This window comes from Haliotis rufescens, unplaced genomic scaffold (genome assembly GCF_023055435.1).
Source record: "Haliotis rufescens isolate VD_foot unplaced genomic scaffold, xgHalRufe1.0.p SCAF_17, whole genome shotgun sequence".
In the NCBI taxonomy this organism is placed as follows: Eukaryota; Metazoa; Mollusca; class Gastropoda; order Lepetellida; family Haliotidae; genus Haliotis; species Haliotis rufescens.
This window is the reverse complement of record NW_025963857.1, coordinates 14386498-14413184: the sequence shown is the minus strand read 5'-3', so window position 1 is coordinate 14413184 and position 26687 is coordinate 14386498. Positions and strand designations below refer to the sequence as shown.

At 41.5% G+C, this 26687-nt stretch overlaps 2 protein-coding genes across 2 annotated transcripts; one reads left to right on the top strand and one right to left on the bottom strand.

Annotated features, from left to right (window-relative positions):
• Positions 1-1588: 1588 nt before the first annotated feature.
• LOC124140860 (b(0,+)-type amino acid transporter 1-like) lies at positions 1589-26687 on the bottom strand. The gene is made up of 13 exons (XM_046508664.2): positions 26375-26687; positions 15680-15853; positions 14344-14445; positions 13638-13877; positions 13084-13209; positions 12836-12935; positions 12413-12457; positions 12005-12128; positions 11688-11791; positions 11190-11286; positions 7905-8054; positions 5532-5700; positions 1589-3284 (listed from the first exon to the last, which is right to left on the bottom strand). Exons 1-13 carry the CDS (start codon positions 26397-26399, stop codon positions 3226-3228), a joined length of 1515 nt encoding a protein of 504 aa, XP_046364620.2. The 5' UTR covers positions 26400-26687; the 3' UTR covers positions 1589-3225.
• LOC124140861 lies at positions 9927-10834 on the top strand. Its single transcript, XM_046508666.2, has 2 exons — positions 9927-10363; positions 10619-10834. Exons 1-2 carry the CDS (start codon positions 10129-10131, stop codon positions 10759-10761), a joined length of 378 nt encoding a protein of 125 aa, XP_046364622.2. The 5' UTR covers positions 9927-10128; the 3' UTR covers positions 10762-10834.

Genomic DNA, 26687 nt, shown 5'->3' with positions numbered 1-26687 from the left:
TGAGATACTACACAAAGGCCAAGCACGTGCGGATCCCGTGTCAGAATAGGTATCTGTTACTACTTATTTTTAAGTGTCATCTTACTCGATTGGGTTGACCATTGCGCATGTTTTCAATCATTGGCTTGCCAGATTCGATTTTTTACAGACCTTCGTGATATAGCTGGAATATTGATGACATCGTCGATTTCTAACATTCACTTAATTATTGACTCCTAGAAGGCACATTGTAGCGTTGTCGCCAATTTCAAGCCTATTTTACATCTTTAGTAGGGGCGGCAATGCGACAAGGCGGCATATTTTGACCTTAAAAATGTGGCTTCGCATTGCTGCTCTTTAGGAACAGTCAAACAGTATTCAAAGAGAAATTTGGCGTTGTCGCATCGTCGTATGGTTTCGCTTTGGTTAATTTTGACATCTTGTGCTTGTTTTTGCAAGGGAGACAACGCGACAAAATCCCTTCTGGGATTCCATACTTATTAACTAACATTTAGGCAACGTCACCAGGATTGTCCCCAAACTCTCTATTTTAAAGCCATTTTGACAAATGAGATTGTTTGACGATTTAACAATTGTCTTTGATATATTGATATGCAAAAAACAAGCCCCCAAAGTCGAAATTTACCAAAGCGCAACAATGCGACAACGCGACATTTAGACCTGTTTTTGTAAGGGCGACAATGCCACAACACGACAATGTCCCTTCTAGGATACCATATGTAAAAGATCTGCTTCGTGTATACAGGCATCAAATAAAAGATCCTAAAAGCAGGAGTACCCCTTTCAGCACCCACGTGAATACATACGTTGGGAAAGACATTAAATTTAAGATATACGTTATCAATGAATAACCTTATACATACGATACGAAATAGATCTTACAACAAATGACGAAAATCAATTTTCCTCTGTAACGTTTGCTGTGGATAACGACAATATGTTTTCGTAACGGGTAACAAAACTATTCCAACACAAATATCGATATTGAAACCGTATATGTTCAGGTATCTTCACAAAAAATAAGAAATGATAAAATTGTACTTCATAGAAAAGTAACAGACAATGGCACTAACATGTAAATTAGTCCTTAGATTTCCGCATTTACCTGATTGTGGACTGCCTCCGTGGTCTAATGGTAGAGCGTCTGACCGGAGAGCGGAAACTCCGGGGTTCGATCCCCGACCGCGTCATACCAAAAGACGTTAAAAGATGGTACTTGTTGTTACCCTGTCTGGCGCTCGGCATTAAGGGGCTAAAACAAGGACTGGTCGGCTCGGAGTCAGTATACTGTGTCTGAGTTGGGTATTCATGTTAAACTGCGGCATGGTATCTCAGTGTGCTAGCACTAGTACAAGCAGCCACACACACACACGTGCATGCACGTCGCTATATAAGTGCAATAATCTTGGACGCGACGTTAAACCCCATTTCACCTCACCTCACCTACCTGATTGTGTAAGCGTAATTTGAGTGATGTTGCACTATCGATGATATTGAATTTGACAGGTTTGTCGCTTATTTCAGTCTGACAAAATGCGCGCACCTGTTAAACATGAAATATTAAAGGAGAAATCTAAACAAATACATATATGGTTTCTACCTTTAATGCGATAATTGCTCCTCGTTTTGTCTCAGTATCATACATTTTTTTAAAGAAAAAGGATGCGGAGAACGCCCTTTTTAATATCAAATTATCAGTGAAAATCGTATAAGGCTCGCCTCGCAAATAAGTTATATGTCACGTTTGGTTTAGTTTTTCAGTTTCCATGGATACGCGGAGTAGCTCGTACAACGTTTGTGATAAAGCACGCACCTCGCATCAATATTCTGTCAACTAAATCGACCAAAAACAATTTTAATTTTCCCTTTAATAATATGTGCATATAATTAATAAAACATATTAATTTTGTTAAAGTAATTAATTCAGTTACTATTTACAGAATACTCAGCGAGTACTTTTAGCTCATATACAATGATGTCAATTGTGACGTCATCACATTGCTGTGACGCAAAATATAACATGGTCTCTGATACAATCTGATAATCCAACCGATATTGTTGTGCCTTCTTTCGTAATTATTAAAGCAACAAATCATGATATGATTGTCAAGTTAGTGAAACGATATATGTATATCTAAATGGTCAACAAATCACTCACTCCACATGATCCCTGATCATGATATAGTTGTATATTTTCTAAAACGACATTGTATATCAGTCAAATGCTTAAAACGACACAATGTAGCTGTAAAATAAATACAAAACTACATACACGAATAACGACTTATTCTGATAAAACTACCAAATATTTAAAACGACGTATTTTAGCATACAATGTATCTATCAATAACTAAAAGGACATCAAGATACACCTTCCAAATAACTAATGAGATATATAACGGGATTGGGTGGTCAGGCTCGCTGAATTGGTTGATGCATGTCATCGTATCCCAATTACGTGGACCGATTCTCATGATGTCAATCACTTGATTGTCTGGTCCAGATCGACTTTTTACAGGCCGCCGTCATATAGCTGGAATATTCCTGAGTGCGACGTTAAACACACAAAGAAACAAATATACATTGACACAACTGCCAAATCAATTAAACGCCAATCCTGACATACCTATCAAAGAACAAAAAGACATATTCAAATGGAGTATCAAATTGCAAAAAAAGACACATGGTGACATAGCTATCAAATTTCTAAAGATGACACATTGTGATTAAACTGTCAAATTTCTAAAAACGACATATGGTAATGTAGCTATCAAATTGCTAAAACAACACATGCTGATATAGTTATCAAATCAAATTGCTACAACGACACATGCTGTTGTCATTATCAAATTTCTAAAAACGAAACATGCTGCTATAGCCATCACATTGCTAAAATGACAAATGGTTATATAGCTATCAAATTGCTAAAACGACACACGGTGTTATAACTACACGTATCAAACTGCTTATAACGACAGGTGCTTATTTGTGCACTGACACATTACTGTGATTCATGCACGTTATTAGTCCTTGAGCATTGTTATTCAACAACAAGAATATTCTGGTAGTATGCCTGTTAAATAAACATACACACACGTGTCAACACATGTACACTGTAGCTTCATATAGTTATTGAACATATTCAACTGATTATAACATAACAAAAATACACCAGTATCTATCACAGAGATGAGTCCAGCTGAAATCCTGTTGTTGGAAGCCATCCTATAATTCAGGTGGGGGGACGACCTCTAATATTAGCTGTGTACATTCAGTCAGTTTGTCTGAAACACACAGAAACACTTGGCATGGAAATAACATTTTCCATTGGCAAAAAGCTGTTGTAATGTGCTGTAAAATGCAATTCTGCAGCTACTGTGACATGAAAATAATTATGTCTCTTTCGGCTGCATCATCAAACGGCTTATCTTCCATAGTTCCTTAAACATATTCACATATTTATTGATAGTCCCTCTTGGATGTGAGCATGCATGAGGCTTAGGTTAAGGAGACGGGGTGCTTTAGAGGTCTAAGAGGACGCAAGTCACGGTGCATGGGTTCAAATTCCGGGCTGTCCTTGGTCATTGTCTTTGGTTTGACAGCCCATACATGTACACGTCCTTGATGTTTCCACCAAGGTAAACGGATGTGATCAAGACCTACGTCATGTTGGGGTTTCGTCCCACATCCAGCTGACATGCTGTGATATGTCTGAATGCAGCATGAATGACGACTCCACCTTCCCAACCCACAATGGGTGGTTAAACAGTTCTGAGGCTTACATCGAAGGAAGTATAGTCCTCCATTAACAGTTTGCATGCATTAAGTACAACACTCCCCATGCTTAGATGCTGCTTTGGAAGCAAATACACAACCAGACAGCATATTTCTGCAGGCACAAAAGTGACTTAGTATTCTCAGTTGAAGAAAATGGTCAAAATTTATTTTGGCATCAAATAACTCCATCTGAAAGAGGGCTAACTCCAACAGCTATCTATGTGGAGCTGGGCAGCAGAGTTCAAGATGGAAAGAGATACCTCAAAGATGATGCAAGAGCAGGAAGACCTTCAACTGCCACCACTAATGAAGGAAAATGTTGGTACATGATTTATTATGGATGATCGACGATTCCCAACGTGCCACATAGCCAATGTAGGTATCTCTTACGAGAGAGTTGAGAACATTCTGGAGATAGAATTGGGCATGATAAGGTTGTCAGGAATCTTCTGAAACGCCCCAGGTCCCTCATCTCTCGTCGTTTTTGTTGATCGATTTGTAACCATGGAGGAGTCTTGGGTTCAGCACTATCAAATAACAGTCTCCCCCTCCCACATGTTAAAGACAAGAGTATAATATTTTACGTGAAACATACCCTTGTCAGACATATTTAAAACAGCGTCAGCACTGCTACCGATTTGTCATTCGTGCTCTTGGTTGTCTAACAGTCATTAAATAAAAGCTAAACAAATCCTTTCCATAATTATAAGAAATATCTGCTGTAAGCAGAGTTCATTGTTCGATTCCGACGGGAGCATTAACATGTGTTTGTGAATCATAATCAAGTAAGTAACAAGGGTGGGCGTAGCCAGCTTTACGTGAGCAAGCCAATGATCCTCCTAAGCAGGAAGACTTATCAGAGACTGACAATGATTTGTGTCAAGGGTCTAAGCGAATAAATAGACTCGAGGAGAAACTGCAACAGTGGAATAAAATATAGCTATACATGACGCTGACAATTTTCAACAACATGAAACACGTGAGTGAGTGAGCGAGTCGTGGACTGGATTTAACGCTGCTTTGAACAGTATACCAGTTATGTCACGGCGTGTCAGCTTGATGTGGGAGGCAGGCCCGAAGTGATGCAGGTCGCAGACGTTTACCATGGCCCTTTGCACCACACAACGTGTTCCCAAACGGGTCCGGTTCAAGGAATCAACAAACACGAGATTTGTGGATGATGAGTCAATGCATTTATAACGTAAAGCTTTTCAATGCCCACCAGGAAAGAGACAATGATCCAAAGAAAGGAAACGCCAGAAAGATTCCACAAGTAAGTCATGTCCATCAGGTCAGTTCTTATAATACTGATATATGTTAGAGATTTGTTACATTGTCAGAATGGCTTCTGATCATCGGCGATTCCGATCACTGCCGAAGTTTCAGCGAATTTGAGGAAGCCCGTGGCTCAAACCGAAGTATGTGTTGTCTCCCTTGAATCTTGTATATTCGCCGGAATTTTGACCTTCAGTGAGAGTTGGTACATGAGAGTCGCGCTTATCATCAAAAATAAAAAATTGTTGATGAAAATATTTTAAGTAGGTATTTTTTGCATGTAAAAAACTAATATGTATTTGAAATAACGAATTTCGTTGTGAAAGATCTAACTGTCTATAAATAAATTGTATCATCAAAATATTTTTACTCATCCCAAAAGTTAAATTTACCGATGCCAATGGGAAATGCTCATCATTGTAGAAATATACTAGCTGTTTGTAGAAGATGAGACCAGTATACATCAACACCTGACTTACCAAAACCTGGAACCTTTAAGTTGAAATGTACGAGTGGGATGTAGAAGATGAGACCCCCCATGACGAAGAGGAAGGCATACAGGAACTCGATCTGGGGGTCCTCCACGATGGGGGCGATGACAAGGTACAGCGAAACCAGAAGCATGATGATCGGGATTGGGATTGGAACCTGAAAGGGAATTAACGAACAAGTCTCTCTTGACTCAATGGGCGCTGTGGTTGTTTAGTGGTCAACATGATCGCATGTCGCAACATAAACCAACATAAACCCGGGTCAGCATGCAATTGAATCCTTTTTGTGACCAGTTTGTTGTCAATATTGTCACTAACGTGACGCTTTACTTCAGCATACATAACGCGTTTATTTGTTGTTTAATACCGCACTCAGCAATATTTCAGCTATATGATAATGAAATGTAGATTAATCGAGCGAGGACAATCCGGCGATTAAAATCATGAAAATAAATTTACGCAATCGGGATACGATGACATGCACAATCTCATTAAAATCAGATCTTAGTTCTCGCTATCCCTTCCTAAACAAAGATCTGAGGACATCCCATTTCGGGTCATGTTTTATGGCCATCTGTTTTTATGAGATTGTGACATGCATCAACAAGTCAGCGAGCCTTACCCCCCGATCCCGTTAGTCGCCTCTTACGACAAGCATAGTCGCCTTTTACGGCAAGCATGGGTTGCTGAAGACTCCTAGATCTTGACAAGTAAACATGTCAAACAAACCATAAAGCTACAAAAGATTTAAACAAAATGTAATAAAGTCGTTGATAGGCATCTTGAAATCTGGTTATGTGGGTTCACTAAGACACGTTTACACTGATATACGACTTCTGTCACACTTGAAAAAAGCTTGTTGCTATGATTCGGTCAAAAGTTCCTTGTGCTCGTAATGAAGGGGCGATGGGATGTGGTGTGGCGGGATTGGGTGATGTGATGTGATGGTGCATGAGGTGAGGTGGGGTGAGGTGAACACGATTATTGCTCTTATATAGCGTCTTGCATGCGGTGTGTGTGCGTGTGCGTGTGCGTGTGTGTGTGCGTGTGCGTGCTTGGCGTGCGTGTGTGTGTGCGTGTGCGTGTGTGCGTGAGTGTGTGTGCGTGTGCGTGTGCGTGTGCGTGTGCGTGTGTGTGTGTGTATCGCGGGCGCGCCTGCTTGTATCGGTCCAGACTAATGACGGTTTATAGTGCTAGCCCACTGAGATACCATGCCGCAGTTTAACATTAATACTTCACTCAGAGTATATTAACCCGAGCCGCCCAGTCCTTGTTTGATCCCATTAATTCCGAGCGCCGGTGGTAGTCTAGTGGTTACATCACTCGATCGTCACGCCGAAGACCATGGTTCGCTCTCCACGTGAGTACAATATGTGCAGCTCTTTTCTGGTGTTCCCCGCAGTCATATTACTGCAATATTGCTGAAAGCGGCGTGTGATTCTCCTCGCTACTTCTCATATGTAATAACATATTTTACTCTTGCTGTAATAAGTAGTTTATACAAAACATCTTACTTAAGACAAAAAACGGAAACAGTTTTAAGGGCAAGTATCTGTTTGGGGTGAGGCTATATTTCAAGGTTAGTTAAACTTAAACCCTGTATTAGAGATAGCACCTGCACTCAACTCTGCAAAGGGTGTGGTCATTTTTACCAACAAATTACAGGATGTATTGTCACCTATGCAGCTGCCCTTTATGAATACAAAAAACATATAACAGCTGAACGGACAGAATTATAAAAAACCCTACACGTTTAAGCCACATTTGAGCAAAACAATCGTAATTACAGCATAAATGTCTGAAGGACGACTCGAAAGAAACCTAAGCAACGTATACAAAACCGAGTAAGTGAGTGAGTGAGTATGGTTTTACGCCGCTCTTAGCAATATTCCAGCAATATCACGGCGGGGAACAACAGAGATTGGATTCACACATTGTACCCATGTAGGGAATCGAACCCGGTCCTTCGGCGCGACAAACGAACGCTTTAACCACTAGGCTATCCCACCGCCCCTTATACAAAACTGACCAAAGTTAGACAAGAAAATAAAATACATATATATATATATACTTACTGCATCAATATTTACCCATCCCGTTAGGCCCTTTGACCGACTTAGCTCGTCTTACGAACAAATATTATGTTACACGACAATATCAACAACTGGTGGCCATTTCGGAGAGGTGACCTTTTCTTCAGACGTCATTTGACCGTGAGAATTCCCTTATATTCGTTCTGACTTCAAGAACAATAACCTATTGCTGTTCCCATGTTAGAACTAAAGGGAACAAACATAACCACTACGAACTGCCTAATATGATACTTGGTGACTATTTACAGCACCAATGTGTACTCATTACCTTATATGGTCTTGGCGCTTCCTTCATCCTGAACCTGAGGACGATGAGGGAGAGGAAGGTCATGCCGTAGAACATCCAGGCGGTGAAGCTGAAGAAGTCGATGAGGCTGCCGATGTCCCCAGGGATGATCATGAGGAGGGAGATGAAGATCTGTAAGATGAGATGTTGGTTCAGTTATTGGACATTCACTATGGTAAGTTCATGATCCTTTCAGAACTGGAGCTCACTTTGAATAAAATAGAAGCGACAAAGATCTTTCCTTGATCATAATATGAGACGTCAACGCCAGAGAATAACCAGTCTTGATTTTCTGCCGAAACAGATTCCACTGAGTGTAAAGGCAATATAGTGGAGACAATTATATGAATAGATCACTGACAATTAGTGATGACACCAGGTGTTCGCGATAACGGTTAAACCTCCCATCATATCGGGAGCAAAGACTCCGACTCTATCATGAGCATGTGTTTATGAATCACAACAGTGGTGATAGCAGGTTTTCGCGAAAAGGTGAGCGTGTCCTGTCCCATCAGTGGCACCCGTCACAAATACGCGCAAAGGCAAGTAAATGTTTCACGTTAGTGAACACGGGGGAACATATGGTACACTGTAAAATATGGAATTGCATCCATCATTTTGTCACTGATGCGCGGAACACCTCCACATGTCTATCATAAAACGTTTTGAAAGCTTTACTTAGGTCTTGATTGTTGTAACCCTGAGGCATGATCAACCACCTTTTGAGCAAGAACTGTAGAACGGTCTTTGATATCTTCATAGAAAGAGGGGGCGGTGGAGTAGCGTTGTGGCTAAAGCGTTCGCTCGTCACGCCGAAGACCCGACTTCGAATCCCCACATGGGTACAATGTGTGAAGCCCATTTCTGGTGTCCGCCGCCGTGATATTGCTGGAATATTGCTAAAAGCGGCGTAAAACCATACTCACTCACTCACTCACTCATAGAAAGAGCATTCTCGGCTGCACCTCACACGTGCTGGAATGTAGACACCAAAAGCTAGAGTTGCTCCAATTATGTTCGACATGAGTGAATGAGTGAGTGAGTGAGTGAGTGAGTGAGTGAGTGAGTGTGGTTTTACGCCGCTTTTAGCAATATTCCAGCAAAATCACGGCATGGGCATGTTCGAAATGAAGGGTACGTTGATTATTGGAAAGTTGAACTCGTCCCTCTTGTCATACAGACTTGTGGAGAGTTTGTTTTGTCTTTATGCATGAATCCATATATGGAACACATAGGGCGGTTTCACCGGTTCCTTCCTTTTGGTCTATTTCTAGCTCAGTTGGGTAAATCAGTGGACATAAGATTGTTTGTTGTTTGTTGTTTAACGCAGCACTCACCAACATTCCAGCTATATGACGGCGGTCTGTAAATAATCGAGTCTGGACATAACAATCCAGTGACTGATATCATGAGCTTTCCTCCACTCAAATGGGATACGATGTCATGCATCAAACCCATCAGCAAGCCTGGCCAGCCGATCCCGTTAGTCGCCTCTTACGACAAGCATAGTCGCCTTTTACGGCAAGCATTGATTGCTGAAGACCTATTCTACCCCGGAATTTCACGGGTCGGACATCAGTAAAACATATATTGAGTGCACAAGACATGATAAAACCTCGCCACCCTCGAATCACACTTCACAAGACATACACCGTATATTAAGTAACGACCTGTACTCCCGCTATCCAACGTCCAAAGTGATACAGGCCGAAGACATTTTCCACTTAGGGCAAACCCGCGAACATGGTATAGTGCTGTCTAACCCAGATTCTCCGTGAGTTTGTGACAGAGATACGAATATGTATAACGAATATGTATAGCGTATATAGCGTGTAGTAATTGGCGTGTATACGAGTTTCCCCCATAGACATCCTACTCGCTCCTCAACTACCATCCACTCCATTCGAGCATGTACCATCCACTCCATTCGATAGGCCCGACCCCCTTTCCCTCCTCCGCGGGCATACTTTCCAAACAAAACCGAGGGCAAGTTTTTGATCTCACTTATGAACTGATCAAATAATATGATTTAGAAATAATTTTACTAATTGGTATTAACATTACTTCATTGATATTTACTGTTGAGAGTTTAACTGCAATACGCGGGGAGTACATCCGCGCGCTGCACGTGACGCACGTGCTTCAGGCCCGTTGTAACAATGAGCGCACGTGGTTCAAGCCAGTCGAATGAGTTCCACTGAAGAGGATGGACGCAGACAACAACGATATATTTCTGACGCAGTCAGTTTTTAAAGAATCGGCATCCTGTGCTGAAGAAGACAAGGAAAGTGATGACTTTAAATTCCGTTTAGGAGATCCACTCTCCGAGCGTGAAATAACCTTACAAGTTACCGTCAAAAGACTGTGCAAGACGTCCGGTATTGAGGGCATGAAGATAAACCATTCTTTGAGAGCCACGGCAGCCACTCGATTGTATCAAGGTGACGTTGATGAACAAATGATTTGCAAAATTACCTGTAGGTTGATAAACATTTTAGTCCTGCAGTAATAAGAAATTGTTATTCAGCAAAAGTCATAACATATCAAAGAAATATTTTTTTCCAAACCAGTAAGATGCTCTTTTTTATTTATGATATATATGGTAATATTGGTGTTTTTGGAATCTGTAATAGTTTTCAAGTGTATTTGTATGCTGTATGTGTAATACTTTCAGTAATCTGAACAATTTGTTTCAGGACATCGGAGCGACGCCGTTCGAAATTACAAGAGAACTTCTGACAACCAAAAGGCAACGGTCTCTGACATACTTAGTATGTTGAAAAAAATGAACTCGCCATCACGTGAAGAAGCTGATGCGAAAAGAGCAGATGACCAATGACCTGAAGACAAACTAAATCGAACTGTGACGCTCAATTTCAATTTCATCTAATATCAATAAATAGTTGAGCCATGTTCTGTTGGTTTTTTTCATGCAGAAAGGTAATTCAATACAGAGGGTATTTTTCGGGACAAAAAGCAGGCTTTCAGTAGAAAATCTCCCGGGATTTCTTGCAGAAAGCCCGGGGCTTACGCTAGGAATGCCTGGGGCTTACCCTGGGAATGCCCGGTAAACTACCAGTAGAGCTTTAGTCGGTAAAAGAAGACCCTGGCGAGACAACAGAGTGACGTCACTAGAGGTTTATAAGAAAATGTCAAACATCGAGCGAGGGAAAAGCCTGAGATTATTACGATAAAAGAAGACACATGAAAGACAATGGGATGACGTCACTGGAGGTTTATGATCTGACATAACCTGCGTGCACTCACTGTGAACAACATAGACGGCATGGGAGTCAGCTGCTTCACTTGGATGTAGGACAATATCTCAGGCAGGTTGTTGTCTCTGGCAGCAGCATATACAACTCTGACAATACAGACAAATGATCATATGCATATGCTTGGTGGTCTCGGGCCATAATACAAAATACTGAATATAATCAGGCTCTCTAGCAATTGTAATTTGACATTAAGTCATGCAGATGAATGATATTCTCTGGTTCGGGTATAATCTTAGATGGATATAGCCTTGTTTATACACACAGCTTGACCTAGATAAGGGTTGCAATTTCATCAAATTTGCCATAGAGAAATCTGATACACTGACATTGAATGTTATTTAACTATCGAAAATATGTGAGCGAAGAACAATATTATCGTTGTCGGTTATTATAATGTAATTGAACTCGGATAGATGTTGACTGTATTTAGTACTTGTGTGAGGGAGACATACAGACACACACAATGTTCGGGTATGTTATCACTAACCTTCCTCCAGTGAAGGCCGTTCCGTTGGCTCCCCCAAACGTTGACACCATGACAGACAGAGGCATGATGACGGCAGCAGTTCCTAAGATGCGGTCTCCCCAGGTCTACAAAAGTCAAGCTATTGCAGGAGGATTCACTGTTGAAACTAACAACCTGGAGATATACTGTTGAAACTAACAAGATGGAGGATTCACTGTTGAAACTAACAACCTGGAGATTTACTGTTGAAACTAACAAGATGGAGGATTCACTGTTGAAACTAACAGCCAGGAGGAGGAGGTTTAGTGGAGGTCTATACTGAAAAGTTGCCGTCTTACCACAGCCACTGCATTGGCGTCAAGCAGCTCCTGTCTCGTCATCACGCTGAGATAGGAGATGTTGGTCAAGACGTAGACGACGGTGACGAGAAGGACGCCTATGATGTTGGCACGTGGTAGATTTCTGTACATTAGGAATAAGGGAGGAGAGGCTAGTGTGCAAATCATGACCAGTTGATACATTGTAGCTGCATCACTGTGCGTAAATCTGTATTTCACGTGACCGACACATGATGCTCTGGCTTGTGATTTGCTTAATAAGTAGCAGAGGCGTACTAACCCTCCATCATAAAACAGTGAATGGAAATGTAAGTTGTAACATTGAACCTGTGGGTCTATTAGATAAAAAAAGAACCTAGTATAGAATCCTTATTTGAAAATGTGACCATCATTATATAATTCACTTACTTCGAGGGAGATTTCACTTCTTCAGTAACGTAATTGAGGTTGTTCCTGAGGAAGAGAATAGTTTTAAGACATAATATAAAAATATCCATGCAAGAGCATAACCAGTCTTGATTATCCGCCGAAACAGATTCCATTTGTCGAATAGCTGTTAAAATTGTATGAATGGACCATTGAAAAATTAGTGATGAGGCCAGGTGTTCGTGAAAAGGGTAAGCATGCTCTGCCCTACCGGTAGCATACGCAATTCACACATTTTGCATAGAAAAAGAAAGTATTTATTGCCTGACACCGCACAAGAGTACTCCTGTCATGCGACGGCGGCATGTAAACAAACCAGACAACCAACACTGCTGAATTTATTGTTGTATATTCGCAAAGAAATGTCATGAACACGAGACGATGCTCCACGATCACTCAACTTACCAGCCGTCATAGGCCCACAAAGCGCCGTAAAATGCCAGCGCTATCGTTGATGGTGAGGTTGTCGACCCCTCAAACCCCTCCGCCAGGACGCTGGTATTACCTGGGTGGACGAATCAGTGAAGGTGCCTGATGCAGTTATTCACATAAGTATATAGGACGCGAAACAACACGTGTACCTTTATTATAAGATCACAATGGTTTAACATGAACCCGTTTTATACATGATGCAAGTAACTCTGAAGCAATACCTTGCGCCATCTTGACTATACCCCCGACGATGATGATGGTGAGAGCAATGAGTTTACCGGCTGTGAAAATAATCTGCACCCGCGCGGCCAAGTTCGTGCTCCAGCTGTTTATAATGCCCACCGTGACTGAAACAGAGTCAGTGGTATTATACAATGGTGAATCGACGATCATATCCCTCATAAAGTTGAGTTCGCTCGTCACGCCGAAGACCCGGGTTCGATTCCCGACATGGGTACAATGTGTGAAGCCCAGTTCTGGTGTCCCCCGCCGTGATATTGCTGGAATATTGCTAAAAGCGACGTAAAACCATACTCACTCACTCATAAAGTTGAATGGTGGTAACAGTGAAAATATAAAACGTCAACGCAAGAAAATAACCAGTCTCGATTTTTTAATGAAACAGATTCCAAATTATATGAATGGATGACGAAAGTTATATGAATGTATCACTGAAAATCAGTGACGATGCCAGATATTCGCGAAGAGGATAAGCATGTCCTGACCTAATGGTAACATCTACCACTCATACGTCTTCGAAAGCTATTATACTCACCAATAGCAATAGCGGCCACGATTTTTGTGGGAATCTCCGGCTGGCCACACATGGCAAAGAGACTCCCGGCGTACTGGGCGAACGTCAAGGTGATGATAGCAAGTGAAGACGTCCTGATGACGATAATGGACGTCCATGAGAAGAGGAAGGCGGGGATGTTGCCGATGGCGGCACGGATGTAGGCGTACTCCCCTCCTGACAGACGGATCAGCGTCCCCAGCTCGGAGTAACACAGCGCCCCTGGAAGAGAGCATTCAATAGTTTCTTTCTACAAGTGGAGTACAGTTAACTACGGTTATAAAGAACTCAAATGGACCCTAAGTTTAGTTCGTTATACCGTAACTCGGAGTAGGCCAAGGCACCTAGATTGGAGAACGTTTCATTGACCATGGATCATAACCATAACTTAATTAACCATAATTATTCGAATACTTACAGGCCAGCGTGATACAGAATTCTTGGGTTTTTCTAACATTTCCTTGCGGGTAACTGAAATACCCAACAGTTATGCCAGCATCTGCTAGTCTTTGGTTTGACTATGGCCTGTTCGCACCAAAATTAAACGTACTCGTGGTTTCACCAAGATTGTAAACGACCTCAACCAGTGTCATTTTGGGCTTTCTTACCTCATTCGACTGACATGCGGGTAACGGACATACCTAACTCCCCCACACACTCACCTGTCAGGGAGGACAGCACCACCTACCCATGAGAGCGATGAGTCCCGAGGCCGCCCACACCACCAGACTGAGTCCCACTGACCCCGTGTCCCTCAGAACACCCTTGGGGGATATGAAAATACCCGACCCTGAAAACAATAGTGGTTTGTTTGTCAGCTACGTTTCGATGGACACAAACGGTTCAGGGCTATGACAATGATAAAATAAATACAAACAACAAATCCCTTTCCATAAACAAAAAAACCCGCTGAAAGTTGTGTCCATGCGGTGATTACGAATATATCACAAACAAATGTTCTTATTTTTTATATTGTGCCATTTTAGAAGCACATAAACCAATATCTTTTTCTTTGAGTGATGGAAAGACTTTTTATTCTTCAACTTCAAAATCGGCCTACATGTGTTTGCTGTTTACACACGTTATGATCAAATGTATTACCTCGTGGTTATTTACATTTACACGAAGGAATTTAGCTGTCATTTTTTTTCCAACCCATAAACGGATATAAACAGCTATTCTGACTTGGTAACTCGTTGTGTTTCCAGTTACCGGATTGTTACCATTTAAACCATTGTAGTTGTTGTAAGTTCGTGTGTTGTTGGCAGTGGCAGCAAATGATTGAAGAGCTGATAAAATGTTTAGTGCTGTGGCAGCCAGATTTCAAATGACAGTGCGATTAGAGTGAGTGAGTGAGTGATATCAGCAATATCACGGCGGTGGACACCAGAAATGGGCTTCACATATTGTACCCATGTCGGGAATCGAACCCGGGTCTTCGGCGTGACTAGCGAACGCTTTAACCACTAGGCAATTAGAGTCACGGTTTGTTGTAAACAAGGATGGGAAGCTTGAAGTTTCTGGATGTGAATTTCTAGAAGGGTGGCTGTACCTATATGAAAGCAACACGAAGACTATTGTCTAACGACCTGACTCCTATTTACTTGCCAAGTTTGTTTGTTTGTTGTTTAACGCAGCATTCAGCAATATTCCAGCTGTATGACGGTGGCCTGTAAATAATCGAATCTGGATCAGACAATCCAGTGATTGGCATCATGGACATCGATCCACGGCTCGGAGTCAGTGTAGTGTGACTGAGTGGGGTATTCATGTCAAACTGTGGCATGGTATCTCAGTGAGCTAGCACTATAAATTGGCATCCGTCCGGACCAGTACATGCAGCCAAACACACGTGCATGCACGTCGTTATATAAGTGCAATAATATTGGACGCGACATTAAACCCATTTTCACCTCATCTAGATCTCACCCGATCATGATCCATGGTGTATTTACAGTCTATCCGTGGGTTTCACGGATCGTGACACGCCGTGCTAAAATTGAAAGACTCTTCACCGTTATTACCTATGACTGTTCCGACGATAATTGAGATTCCGCTGACCAGGCCCACATTACGCTGCATCTGCACGACTTCTCCAGTGTCTGTGGAGCTGCTCTTCCCCAAGCTGTCATGCTGAGTCTCGGACTGGACATTGCGTTGTCGAAGGGACTCAACGTCTCCTTTCTCCCCATCGGGAACTTCAAAAAGAAATATATTTCATTGATGGAACGAACCCTTGGTGAACCTAGAATTAATTGTTTTTGTTTATGGCCAGTACATGTCTATTCAAGGAGTGTGTGAGTGAGTGAGTAGGGTTTACGCCGCTTTTAGCAATATTCTAGCAATATCTGGGCAGGGGACACCTGAAATCTCACACTCTCTACAACTAACACCATGTAACACTACAAAAGGTTTAACCTGTCCCACTAAATACAGCTGACACCATGTAACAATACAAAGGGTTAAACATCTCACACTCTCTACAACTAACACCATGTAGCACTATAAAGGGTTAAACATCTCACCCTCACTGCAACTAACACCATGTAACAATACAAAAGGTTTAACCTGTCCCACTAAATACAGCTGACACCATGTAACAATACAAAGGGTTAAACATCTCACACTCTCTACAACTAATACCATGTAACAATACAAAGGGTTAAACACAGTGTGCGAGCTTAGCCTCAACTTTGTAATCGCTATCTTTTCCCATAAAAACCAAGCCTCGTTCTCAAGTGCGACCTACAAACAGTAAATACAATATGCTAGCAGATGACATATTCACTCTACAGCCTCTGTCAATTGGAGTTTTTAAAAAGAGGTTTCTACTGAAACAACTTTTTTGTACTTTTATTAGTTTTCCATGTTACGAAATATATTCACTGGATATTAATGCTTTTCACCTGGATAATAAGGTTTATTCATTTCATGATGAGGATCATCTTTTTTAAAGTTGTCCTAACTGTATGCATACCTGACAGGGACGACATGGGCTACCATTATGATACGATGTCTTAATTTTTTCTCAGGAAGAATACCATTATTTCTTCTTTTGTTTCTATTTTTTTCTGACTTTTTGTATAGCATAAATGCACATACATTCACAAGATACAAAACTCTACAAGCGTTTAAAGTTCTATATAATATTAATGCATACACAAGCCGTATTGGTACAAATGTACTCTTGATTTTTTCCACTTGAAAATTCATTAGTTTTAGAGGCGCCAGAATTCCAATATGTTCATACCTTTCTTGACAAATCTCCAGTGGTGTCACTTGGAAGTTGCATCATGATAAATAGTTATTAAGACACTGGTATTCCAAGTGAGTTCCAAAAAAATAACAGTTGAAACACATGATTTAGCCATAACTGAGCAAAAAAATGTAATAGCCAAGGTATAATCCCAAAGTAATCGTCCACCACAACAGTAACAGTAGTATACTGCTACAGCAGACGATAGGTTTGAGCCAATCATTTTACTGATAGAGGTCACGTGACTAAACTCTTGACTTCTTCCGGTGCTGTGAAGGGCTATTTTCCCTAATCAAAACTAACAAACCAATACATATTTGAGACTTAAGTTCTGATTTATGTAAGCGCAAATGTCTGTTCAGTGTGATAACACTGACAAACTATGTCCAGACAGCTTAAGACAGAAGAACCAAATGTCAAACACCACAACCTGTAAACAATCAGTTTAGAGCCCTGACATACAAATTAGACCATCAATGACATATCAGTCAACACAAATTTAAACAAACGGTGTGAAGCTGCCCTAAAGTAACATATCTGTCACCAGAATGTGATGCTATCAGTCAGGTGCCGGATTTATTTGTTTCTGGCCGCTCTGTGTGGGACTTCTTGGTCACTTCGAGAGGGAAACTGGGGACTGTCTTTTATCCAATTAAAAACATGTTTACAGTTGTAGCTCCTCCTATTTTAAGTTGGATATAGTAAGCTTAGTGATCAGTGATTGCAGGAAACATAGGAATTGGCCCCTCCTCCCTTTAAGATAGATGGAACCGATATTTATGTGAATGACTTCTACCCTGTGAGAGAATATGTAATGTACAAAGGGTTAAACATCTTACTCTCCCTACAACTTAAACCATGTAACAATGCAAAGGTTTAAACATCGTACTGTCACTACAACTAACACCATGTAACAATACAAAGGTTTAAACATCGTACTCTCACTACAACTAACACCATGTAACAATACAAAGGGTTAAACATCTTACTCTACAACAACCAACTCCATGTAAAAATACAAAGGGTTAAACATCTTACTCTCACTACAACTTAAACCATGTAACAATGCAAAGGTTTAAACATCGTACTGTCACTACAACTAACACCTTGTAACAATACAAAGGTTTAAACATCGTACTCTCACTACCACTAACACCATGTAACAATACAAAGGGTTAAACATCTTACTCTCACTACAACTAACACCATGTAACAATGCAAAGGGTTAAACATCTTACTCTCACTACAACTTACACCATGTAACAATTCAAAGGATTAAACATTTTTCTCTCACTACCACTTACACCATGTAACAATACAAAGGGTTAAACATCTTACTCTCACTACAACTTACACCATGTAACAATACAAAGGGTTAAACATCTTACTCTCACAACAACCAACATCATGTAACAATACAAAGGGTTAAACATCTTTCTCTCACTACCACTAACACCATGTACCAATACAAAGGGTTAAACATCTTACTCTCACTACAACTAACACCATGTAACAATACAAAGGGTTAAACATCTTACTCTCACTACAACTTACACCATGTAACAATTCAAAGGATTAAACATCTTTCTCTCACTACCACTAACACCATGTAACAATGCAAAGGGTTAAACATCTTACTCTCACGAAAACTAACACCATGTAACAATGCAAAGGGTTAAACATCTTACTCTCACTACAACTAACACCATGTAACAATGCAAAGGGTTAAACATCTTACTCTCACTACAACTTACACCATATAACAATACAAAGGGTTAAACATCTTATTCTCACTACAACTAGCACCATGTAACAATACAAAGGGTTAAACATCTTACCCTCACTACAACTAACACCATGTAACAATACAAAGGGTTAAACATCTTACCCTCACTACAACTAACACCATGTAACAATACAAAAGGTTAAACATCTTACTCTCACTACAACTTACACCATGTAACAATACAAAGGGTTAAACATCTTACTCTCACTACAACTAACACCATGTAACAATACAAAGGGTTAAACATCTTACTCTCACTACAACTTACACCATGTAACAGTGCAAAGGGTTAAACATCTTACTCTCACTACAACTAACACCTTGTAACAATACAAAGGGTTAAACATCTTTCTCTCACTGCAACTAACACCATGTAACAATACAAAGGGTTAAACATCTTACTCTCACTACAACTAACACCATGTAACAATACAAAGGGTTAAACATCTTACTCTCACTACAACTTACACCATGTAACAATACAAAGGGTTAAACATCTTACTCTCACTACAACTTACACCATGTAACAATACAAAGGGTTAAACATCTTACTCTCACTACAACTTACACCATGTAACAATACAAAGGGTTAAACATCTTACTCTCACTACAACTAACACCATGTAACAATACAAAGGGTTACACATCTTACTCTCACTACAACTTACACCATGTAACAATACAAAAGGTTAAACATCTTACTCTCACTATAACTAACACCATGTGTGGGTTGCTGAAGAGTAATTCAAACCTGGATTGTCACTGGTCACAACGAGATATGAGATATGAGTACAAATACATTAAAATATGAAGAGGACTATTTCAGAAACATACCTTATTATATTGCAGGTATGTTTTATGCATGAATACGAATCTTTAAGAATAACACAGTTAGGCATTTTTAGCAGACGACACAAAACAATCTTAGTGTTATTCTCCGTGGGTCTATTGAAATCGCAAAATACCGCACAAATCAGGCTTCTTACATAATTTTCCCACGATATGCCAAGGAGAGGCACGGGCCACCGAGCCGTGGATGCCCGTGCCTATAATAAAAGAAGAAGATAAGATTGGGTTAAATGGCCGAGGGTGTGCAGGTACTAGTGGGCTACTAAGCTGCTAATTGTGTGTACCAAAATGCTACCGTTGCCATGGCCACTAGCGTGGCCAACGGCGATTCGCAGCTAGCGCTGCTGGCCTGAGACTGCTACCGCTGTCCGGCCCCCACGTAGCATATTTAAACGCTACCATTGCTTGGCAACTACCACGCTGCCAAAAGCAGCTACCGCTGCTGGCCTAAGTCAGACTACCGCTGCCCGGCCCAAGGTGGCCGGCCAAAGCAGATCCCACTGCCTGGCCCCATTGGCAAAACCATTGTGCGACTACCGCCGCGGACCCAACTGTCAGCTACCGCTTGACAAGACGACTTCCGCCGCCGGGCCCATATACGTTGCAATTGTTTGCCCCAACGTATGTTATTTTGCGATTCCCCGGCTGAAAAGTCGGGAAAGACAAGGTTCCCACTGAGAAGCAGGTAACCCCGGACAGGTTCCCGCTGAAAAGCAGGTAGCCTTAAGCACGAGTATTAATTTGGAAGCAAGTTAATTTGTTACTAGCAGTGAAGCCAACAAGAACCCCGCACACCTCGACATAGTTTATTGTTGAGACAGGTATTCGCATATATACATATATACAGCTATTTAGAAGTCATGTTTATTTACATATATCAGAATCGTTTAAAAGGTATGTACATATATACAAGCGCCCTGAAAACCTATTTTACATGTACATGTACAGGTTTATTTACATATATACAATCTGCTCTGCTGGTACCTGTAATAGAAAAAAACGCTGAAGAAAAGAAGTGATTAGCATTCCAGGTGAAGAGGACACAATCCGCTGAAAAGGAAAGAAAAGGAGTGGGTGGGTGGGTGGTTGGGAAAGCGATTAGATACAGCGATTAGATACAGCGATTATATACGGCGATTAGATACAGCGAAACACGTATGTACTTGAAGAGTGACGGTGCGCGAATGATGGACTGTTAACAAAGGCGGGATGATGCTTGCGCGGGATTATTGCCCGAGCACGGCGCAGAGTGGTGGGGGTATTCGCAGGACGTCGACCCCTCGAATTTTCCATTCGCTGGACGACGACCCGCCGGTACGCCTTTGATGTGTGGTGTTGTTTTAGGAGGGGATTAACTCCTTGGGTAGTGTCATTAACTGAAATATGTACACGGACACTGAAATGTGTTTACTGAATTGGTGAACTCTGATTTTGATAATCTAGTGAGTACCATTTACTCAACAGTTACTATGTTACGTGACTCCACGTCTCTTCAACCAGCTCTACACCCTCCACGACTTCGTCGCCAACAAGATGGTGCCCCTGGTATTACTGTTGCTGCCAGACAAGAAGAAGGAGACCTACGACAGAGCCTTCCGCCTGGTCAAGGATGCTGCTGAGAACCGAGGGTTCCAGCTACTGCCCCAAACAATACAGGAAGGCCAAATGTGTATAAATTGGTGTATATTTTAGTGTAATATGATATATGAAACATTTCCATATTAGCGCATATACCAAGTTTTTTATTTATATTTTTCTATTTTCAGATGGACTTTGAAGCAGCGGCAAAGATAGAAGCCCTCGACGTCTTCCCCAATGCCACTTGGAAAGGCTTTTTTTTTCATTACACCCAGTGTGTGTAGAGAAAGGCTCAACAGGTCGGTCTCCGGTCAACCTAGACTAGTAAATAAGTCATGTTTCTTATGACAATATATATAATTATTACAATCCAATTATGATAATAATATATATATACAATATTCTTTCTGTAATTACAGGTTGATGATGTATGGCTCCAGACAACTGCTGACATGCCGAACGACCAACGCTTTGTCCAGCTCGGCGACGACGTCACCACAACCTGGGTTGAGACAGAGCAGGAGCCTTGGAACCATTTCAACAACGACGGCCCTCGCACTAATAACCACCTGGAGGGATGGCATAGACGCTTAAAGAAAGTCATCGGCAAAGCTCATCCCAACATCTTTGAGCTAATAAGATTTCTAGGAGCTAAACAGCAGAAGACAGAGTGTAATCTGCTACACTACCAGGCCGGCAAGCGTCTCCCACCAAAAAAGAAGAAGTTCTGTGATATACAACGCAGAATCGATCAACTTAAGACCAGACTGATCCAGAATGAAGTCAGCGTAATTTTCTTTGCTGACTCAGTGTCTCATCTTCTCAAACTGTCTTAATTGCCCATGACTTTTGTGAATCTTATATGTACGTCATACATCATGTACGTCATGTACATATACATTAAAATTATTTGTAAATAAATCAATATTCCACCCTTATTGTCGTTCTCTGGTTCGTTTCAAATCCAATTCCACTTTTTTACTTGCTCGAGTTGTTAAAATAACACTCGATACCCATTGTTTAACTAGATTGGCGGATTAAAATATTCGCAGGACGACGACCTCACTTTTTGCTAGTTTGTTTTCATACGACACAGGGGGTCGTCGTCCTGCGAATGAACCGAGTGGTGACCCGGGGGTGATTGAGTTACATGTACAAGGGGTGATTGGGTTACGGACGTATCTTACATAATTAATTCGAGATACACAATTGCGGTTGGTATGTTGCAAATGTAAGGAATGTACCTTACATATTAACTGGGTACATTGAAAATTAGGGCTTAGTCCAAATTTACTACCCGGGTACCCACTACCCTACTACCCGCCCCTACCCGGGTACCCAAGGTAAGTCTCAGGAGATGTCTCAAAATGTCCGATTGGGAACATTTTTAGCATAACCCTAGCAAAACGTATTTAGATACATGTATTAAACAATCTGGTCATTCATACACTGAAGTTGAAGTAAGTTATATCTTTATTGAACCATATGAAAATCAGGAGGAATGGGTGCACAGTCAGAAAGAAATGCGAATATAAGTGACTTCAGTGTAACCATAGAGTTCTAGATAATTTTTGTCATTAAACAATATATTACGTGACTAACCAAAGGTCCGGGAAGTCCTGTGGGTACCCACCCGGCCTGGGTACCCGAGTTACCCGTCCCAGCCCTATTGAAAATGGTAGAAGGGGTCTCATCCAATCAGAATCCGACAGTCATGTGTGAGGTAAGATAATACTCTTTGAAGTATGTCATAACTACATTATGCCTGTAGGGGAACTACTTTGTTACAGTGTTTTATACCCTCATTGTATGCTTGTCTGCTTGCCCACCTTCAACGGTGCGGTACAATAGTACTGCGCATGCACAACTGTAAGATGTAATCGTTTTTACACTGAATCATGTTTTAACACTACACATACATACAAACTGGGTGTTGATTTGCTGTTGAACAGAGTAACGTAGTTGTTCTTTTTTACTAATTTGTTTCAGAGTACTTCCCATTCTTCTATTACATCAATGACCTGTTTATCTTGACACTGGGTCATTCAGTGTGGGAATTATTTCAATTGAGGTCAGTGTATACATGTACAATGTACATAGCTGTACAACAACCAATGAGTTTCAGGTATTTACGAGACCCGTGAAGATCCGGGGTAGAAAAGCTGTTCAGCAACCCATGCTTGCCGTAAAAGACGACTAGGCTTGTCGTAAAAGGCGACTTGCTTGCCGTAAAAGGCGACTATGCTTGTCGTAAAAGGCGACTATGCTTACCGTAAAAGGCGACTATGCTTGTCGTAAAAGGCGACTAACGGGATCGGGTGGCGAGGCTCGGTGAAGATCCGGGGTAGAAAAGCTGTTCAGCAACCCATGCTTGCCGTAAAAGACGACTAGGCTTGTCGTAAAAGGCGACTTGCTTGCCGTAAAAGGCGACTATGCTTGTCGTAAAAGGCGACTATGCTTACCGTAAAAGGCGACTATGCTTGTCGTAAAAGGCGACTAACGGGATCGGGTGGCGAGGCTCGCTGACTTGGTTGATGCGTGTCATCGATCCCAACTGCGTGGATCGATGCTCATGATGTCAATCACTGGATTGTCTGGTCCAGACTTCATTACTTACAGACCACCGTCATATAGCTTGAATATTGCTGAGTGCGTTAAATAACAAATATTGTTTTTATCAAATGGCGGAGTCATAATCAGTTTTCAAACATTTCCTAGGACAATATATTTCTTTCATTAAATCCTAAACACCCCTTCCTTTCCAAAAATCAAATGGTCTCTAACAATCCCTTAGACGCTCTATGTTGTGTGTGAATATTATGCCATATACACACATCCCCTTCTCGTACACCTTCACCTCCGCCCTCTGAACATAGTGTAAGATGACAGGCTTAAAACATTCACAGGCACGTTTGTTTTGGAAAGGTAAACTTGGCGATGTTTAGGTAAAATAAGGATATATCCATAGTACTTCTCCCGTCACAAATTTCATCTACTGGGAACATGTATTATATATTGAATATGGTAACCGTGCTGTGATGCTCTCAGATCTTTGTGTAGCGGTAGCAAGAACTAAGATATGATTTTTAGGAGATCGAACATGTCTGATAACTTTCATACCAATATTTCCGCCGCTATTATAATTTTGACATTTCCAGTTGGTCAAAAAGGGCATTGCAAAGATTCTGCCAATTATTTTCTCCATTTATAGCAACCCATGCTTACCGTAAAAGGTGACTATGCTTGTCGTAAAAGGCGACTAACAGGATCGGGTGGTCTGGCTCGCTGACTTGGTTGATGCATGTCATCGATCCCAATTTCGTGGATCGATGCTCATGACACTAATCACTGGATTGTCTGGTCCAGACTCGATTACTTACAGACCGCCGTCATATAGCTGGAATATTGCTGAGTGCGGCGTTAAAAAACAAACCAACCAACCAACCAACCAACCATTTAGAAAGAATTAAATTGCCACCAATCCCATGACAGGGTAACGGGACACTGTACAAACAACTGGCGGGTGCCCTTTAATTCCTTTGACATATTCAACAACGTTTTTAATATGTCTGTGGCATATGTATCTGATTTCTTGTGCATGCTAAAAGGTCGTGATAACTTAAGCTGGCATGTCGTGATGTAAATGCCTCGCGTTCGGCATTAAGGGGATAAAAAGGACTGGTCAGAATACTGTGTCTGTGTGGGGTATCCTTGTTTAACTGCGACGTGGTATGTCAGTGGGCTGGCCCTATAAAACCGGCATTAGTCTGGACTAGTGGACACACGCACGCACGCACGCACACACAAACACACACGCGCACCCACACAGAGGCATGCATCAACGTCGCCATACAAGTGCAACAATCGTGAAGGGGTCGTTTAACGCCGTAATGGCTTCAGAATTTCTTTATTAAACAGACAACTTTCATCATCATGTCAATCGGCTTTCTGAACATAGCAATATATAACACGCCTTTGTAGCTCGGGTTGAATATATACATAATTCAAGATCTGAATATACATGATATATGATATATGCTGATATCCACAGGGGTCTGTTATGTGCGTATGTAGGTAACAAGGTGATTTCAAACACGGTGCAAAAAATATATGAACCGAAAATATTCACTGTAGAGGTATTTATGCAAGAGATGTCAAAATATACTGGCTTGTTTACCGATCCAGATTCTCTGATGAGTTATCTGTACGAATCCGATTGATATCATGAGCATATGTTTATTAATCACTAGCAAATAGTAATGATACCAGGTGTTCGCGAAAAGGTGAGCGTATCCTGCCCCGCCGCATCTTCCCGGGGCAAGAGAGTTAACTGACTTTAAAAGTCCAGTTTCCACCCTTGCCGAACTAAGCTGAAATTGATGGGCTCGATCGTAGCGACACCAGTGGCTATTACCAGTTATGTCCCTTCTAAGCCTCTCCTATTGACCGATCAGATTCCACCTCTCGTATCACTTGCATTTGTTTAAAAAAAACTGGCGGCGCCCAGTGAGGACGATCTGATCGATAATCAAGAATTGATCTATATTGTGTAAAAACGGGTCTTACATCGCGAAATGCATCAAATCACATGAGCACCTTGATTAATAACATGAAAAGATTTTGAAAATTTCTGCTGCCTACGAGTTGGCCGTGCACATGCTTTGCCAATCGACCGAAATCTGCACGACAGTTTACAAACCGGATTTCGATTTCGTTGCACGATTTTGATTGGACTATGCATAGATTCGTTAGTCCAGCCAAAATGTAACTCCATAAAACCAGCCTAGTTCGGCAAGGGTGGAAAGTGGACTTTTATTGTCAGTTAACTCTCTTGCCTCAGGAAGATGGCCCCGCCGGTGTCACCAATCACAAACACATGTAAAGGCAAGGCAAGTATAACATGACTACCATCCAGCATGTAATGTACCACAACGAAAAAACACACGACCAGCCTCTGCATCAGCGTTCCATGTATGACTGCAATGTTTTAACAGGTTTCTCCAAAATGAAACGTTTTATTATAGAACCATCTCAAAGCTATTCCAGCTCTATCACAGACGTTGAATAAGATAATCTTGGCCAGACAAACAGGAGTTAATGGCATAAGCAACGCCCAACGCCGTCGAAGTGCGATGACACGGGATCACGTTTCCGAACCTGACCACCGATCCATTTAAATCGCTTAGTACAACATGCATAACGCTTAACCCGGCCCCTGTCTATTTTGTTTCACCATGCACCCTTCCTTACCTTTGCATCCTTCGTCGTCTTCCATCAGCCCAGAATGATATAACCTTCCACGTCCAAGTGCAGTTGCCTTTCAGGTGTGTTGCAGCAGGTGTCAGCTCACGTTCCCTCAGAGTCTCCGGACCGAAGCGCCAGTTCAGCTACCGGTCTTGGAGAAGTTTGGAAGTCACCTCAGGAATAAGTGACCAACGCCGTCACGGTGAGTGTGTCGTAGCGGATATGTATGCCAGCTTGCCTCGGAGATCTCCCTGTACTGCGGCAAATCGTGTCTGCATTGTGTTTGATGAGTCAATGAGGATCTCACATGTCAAACGTG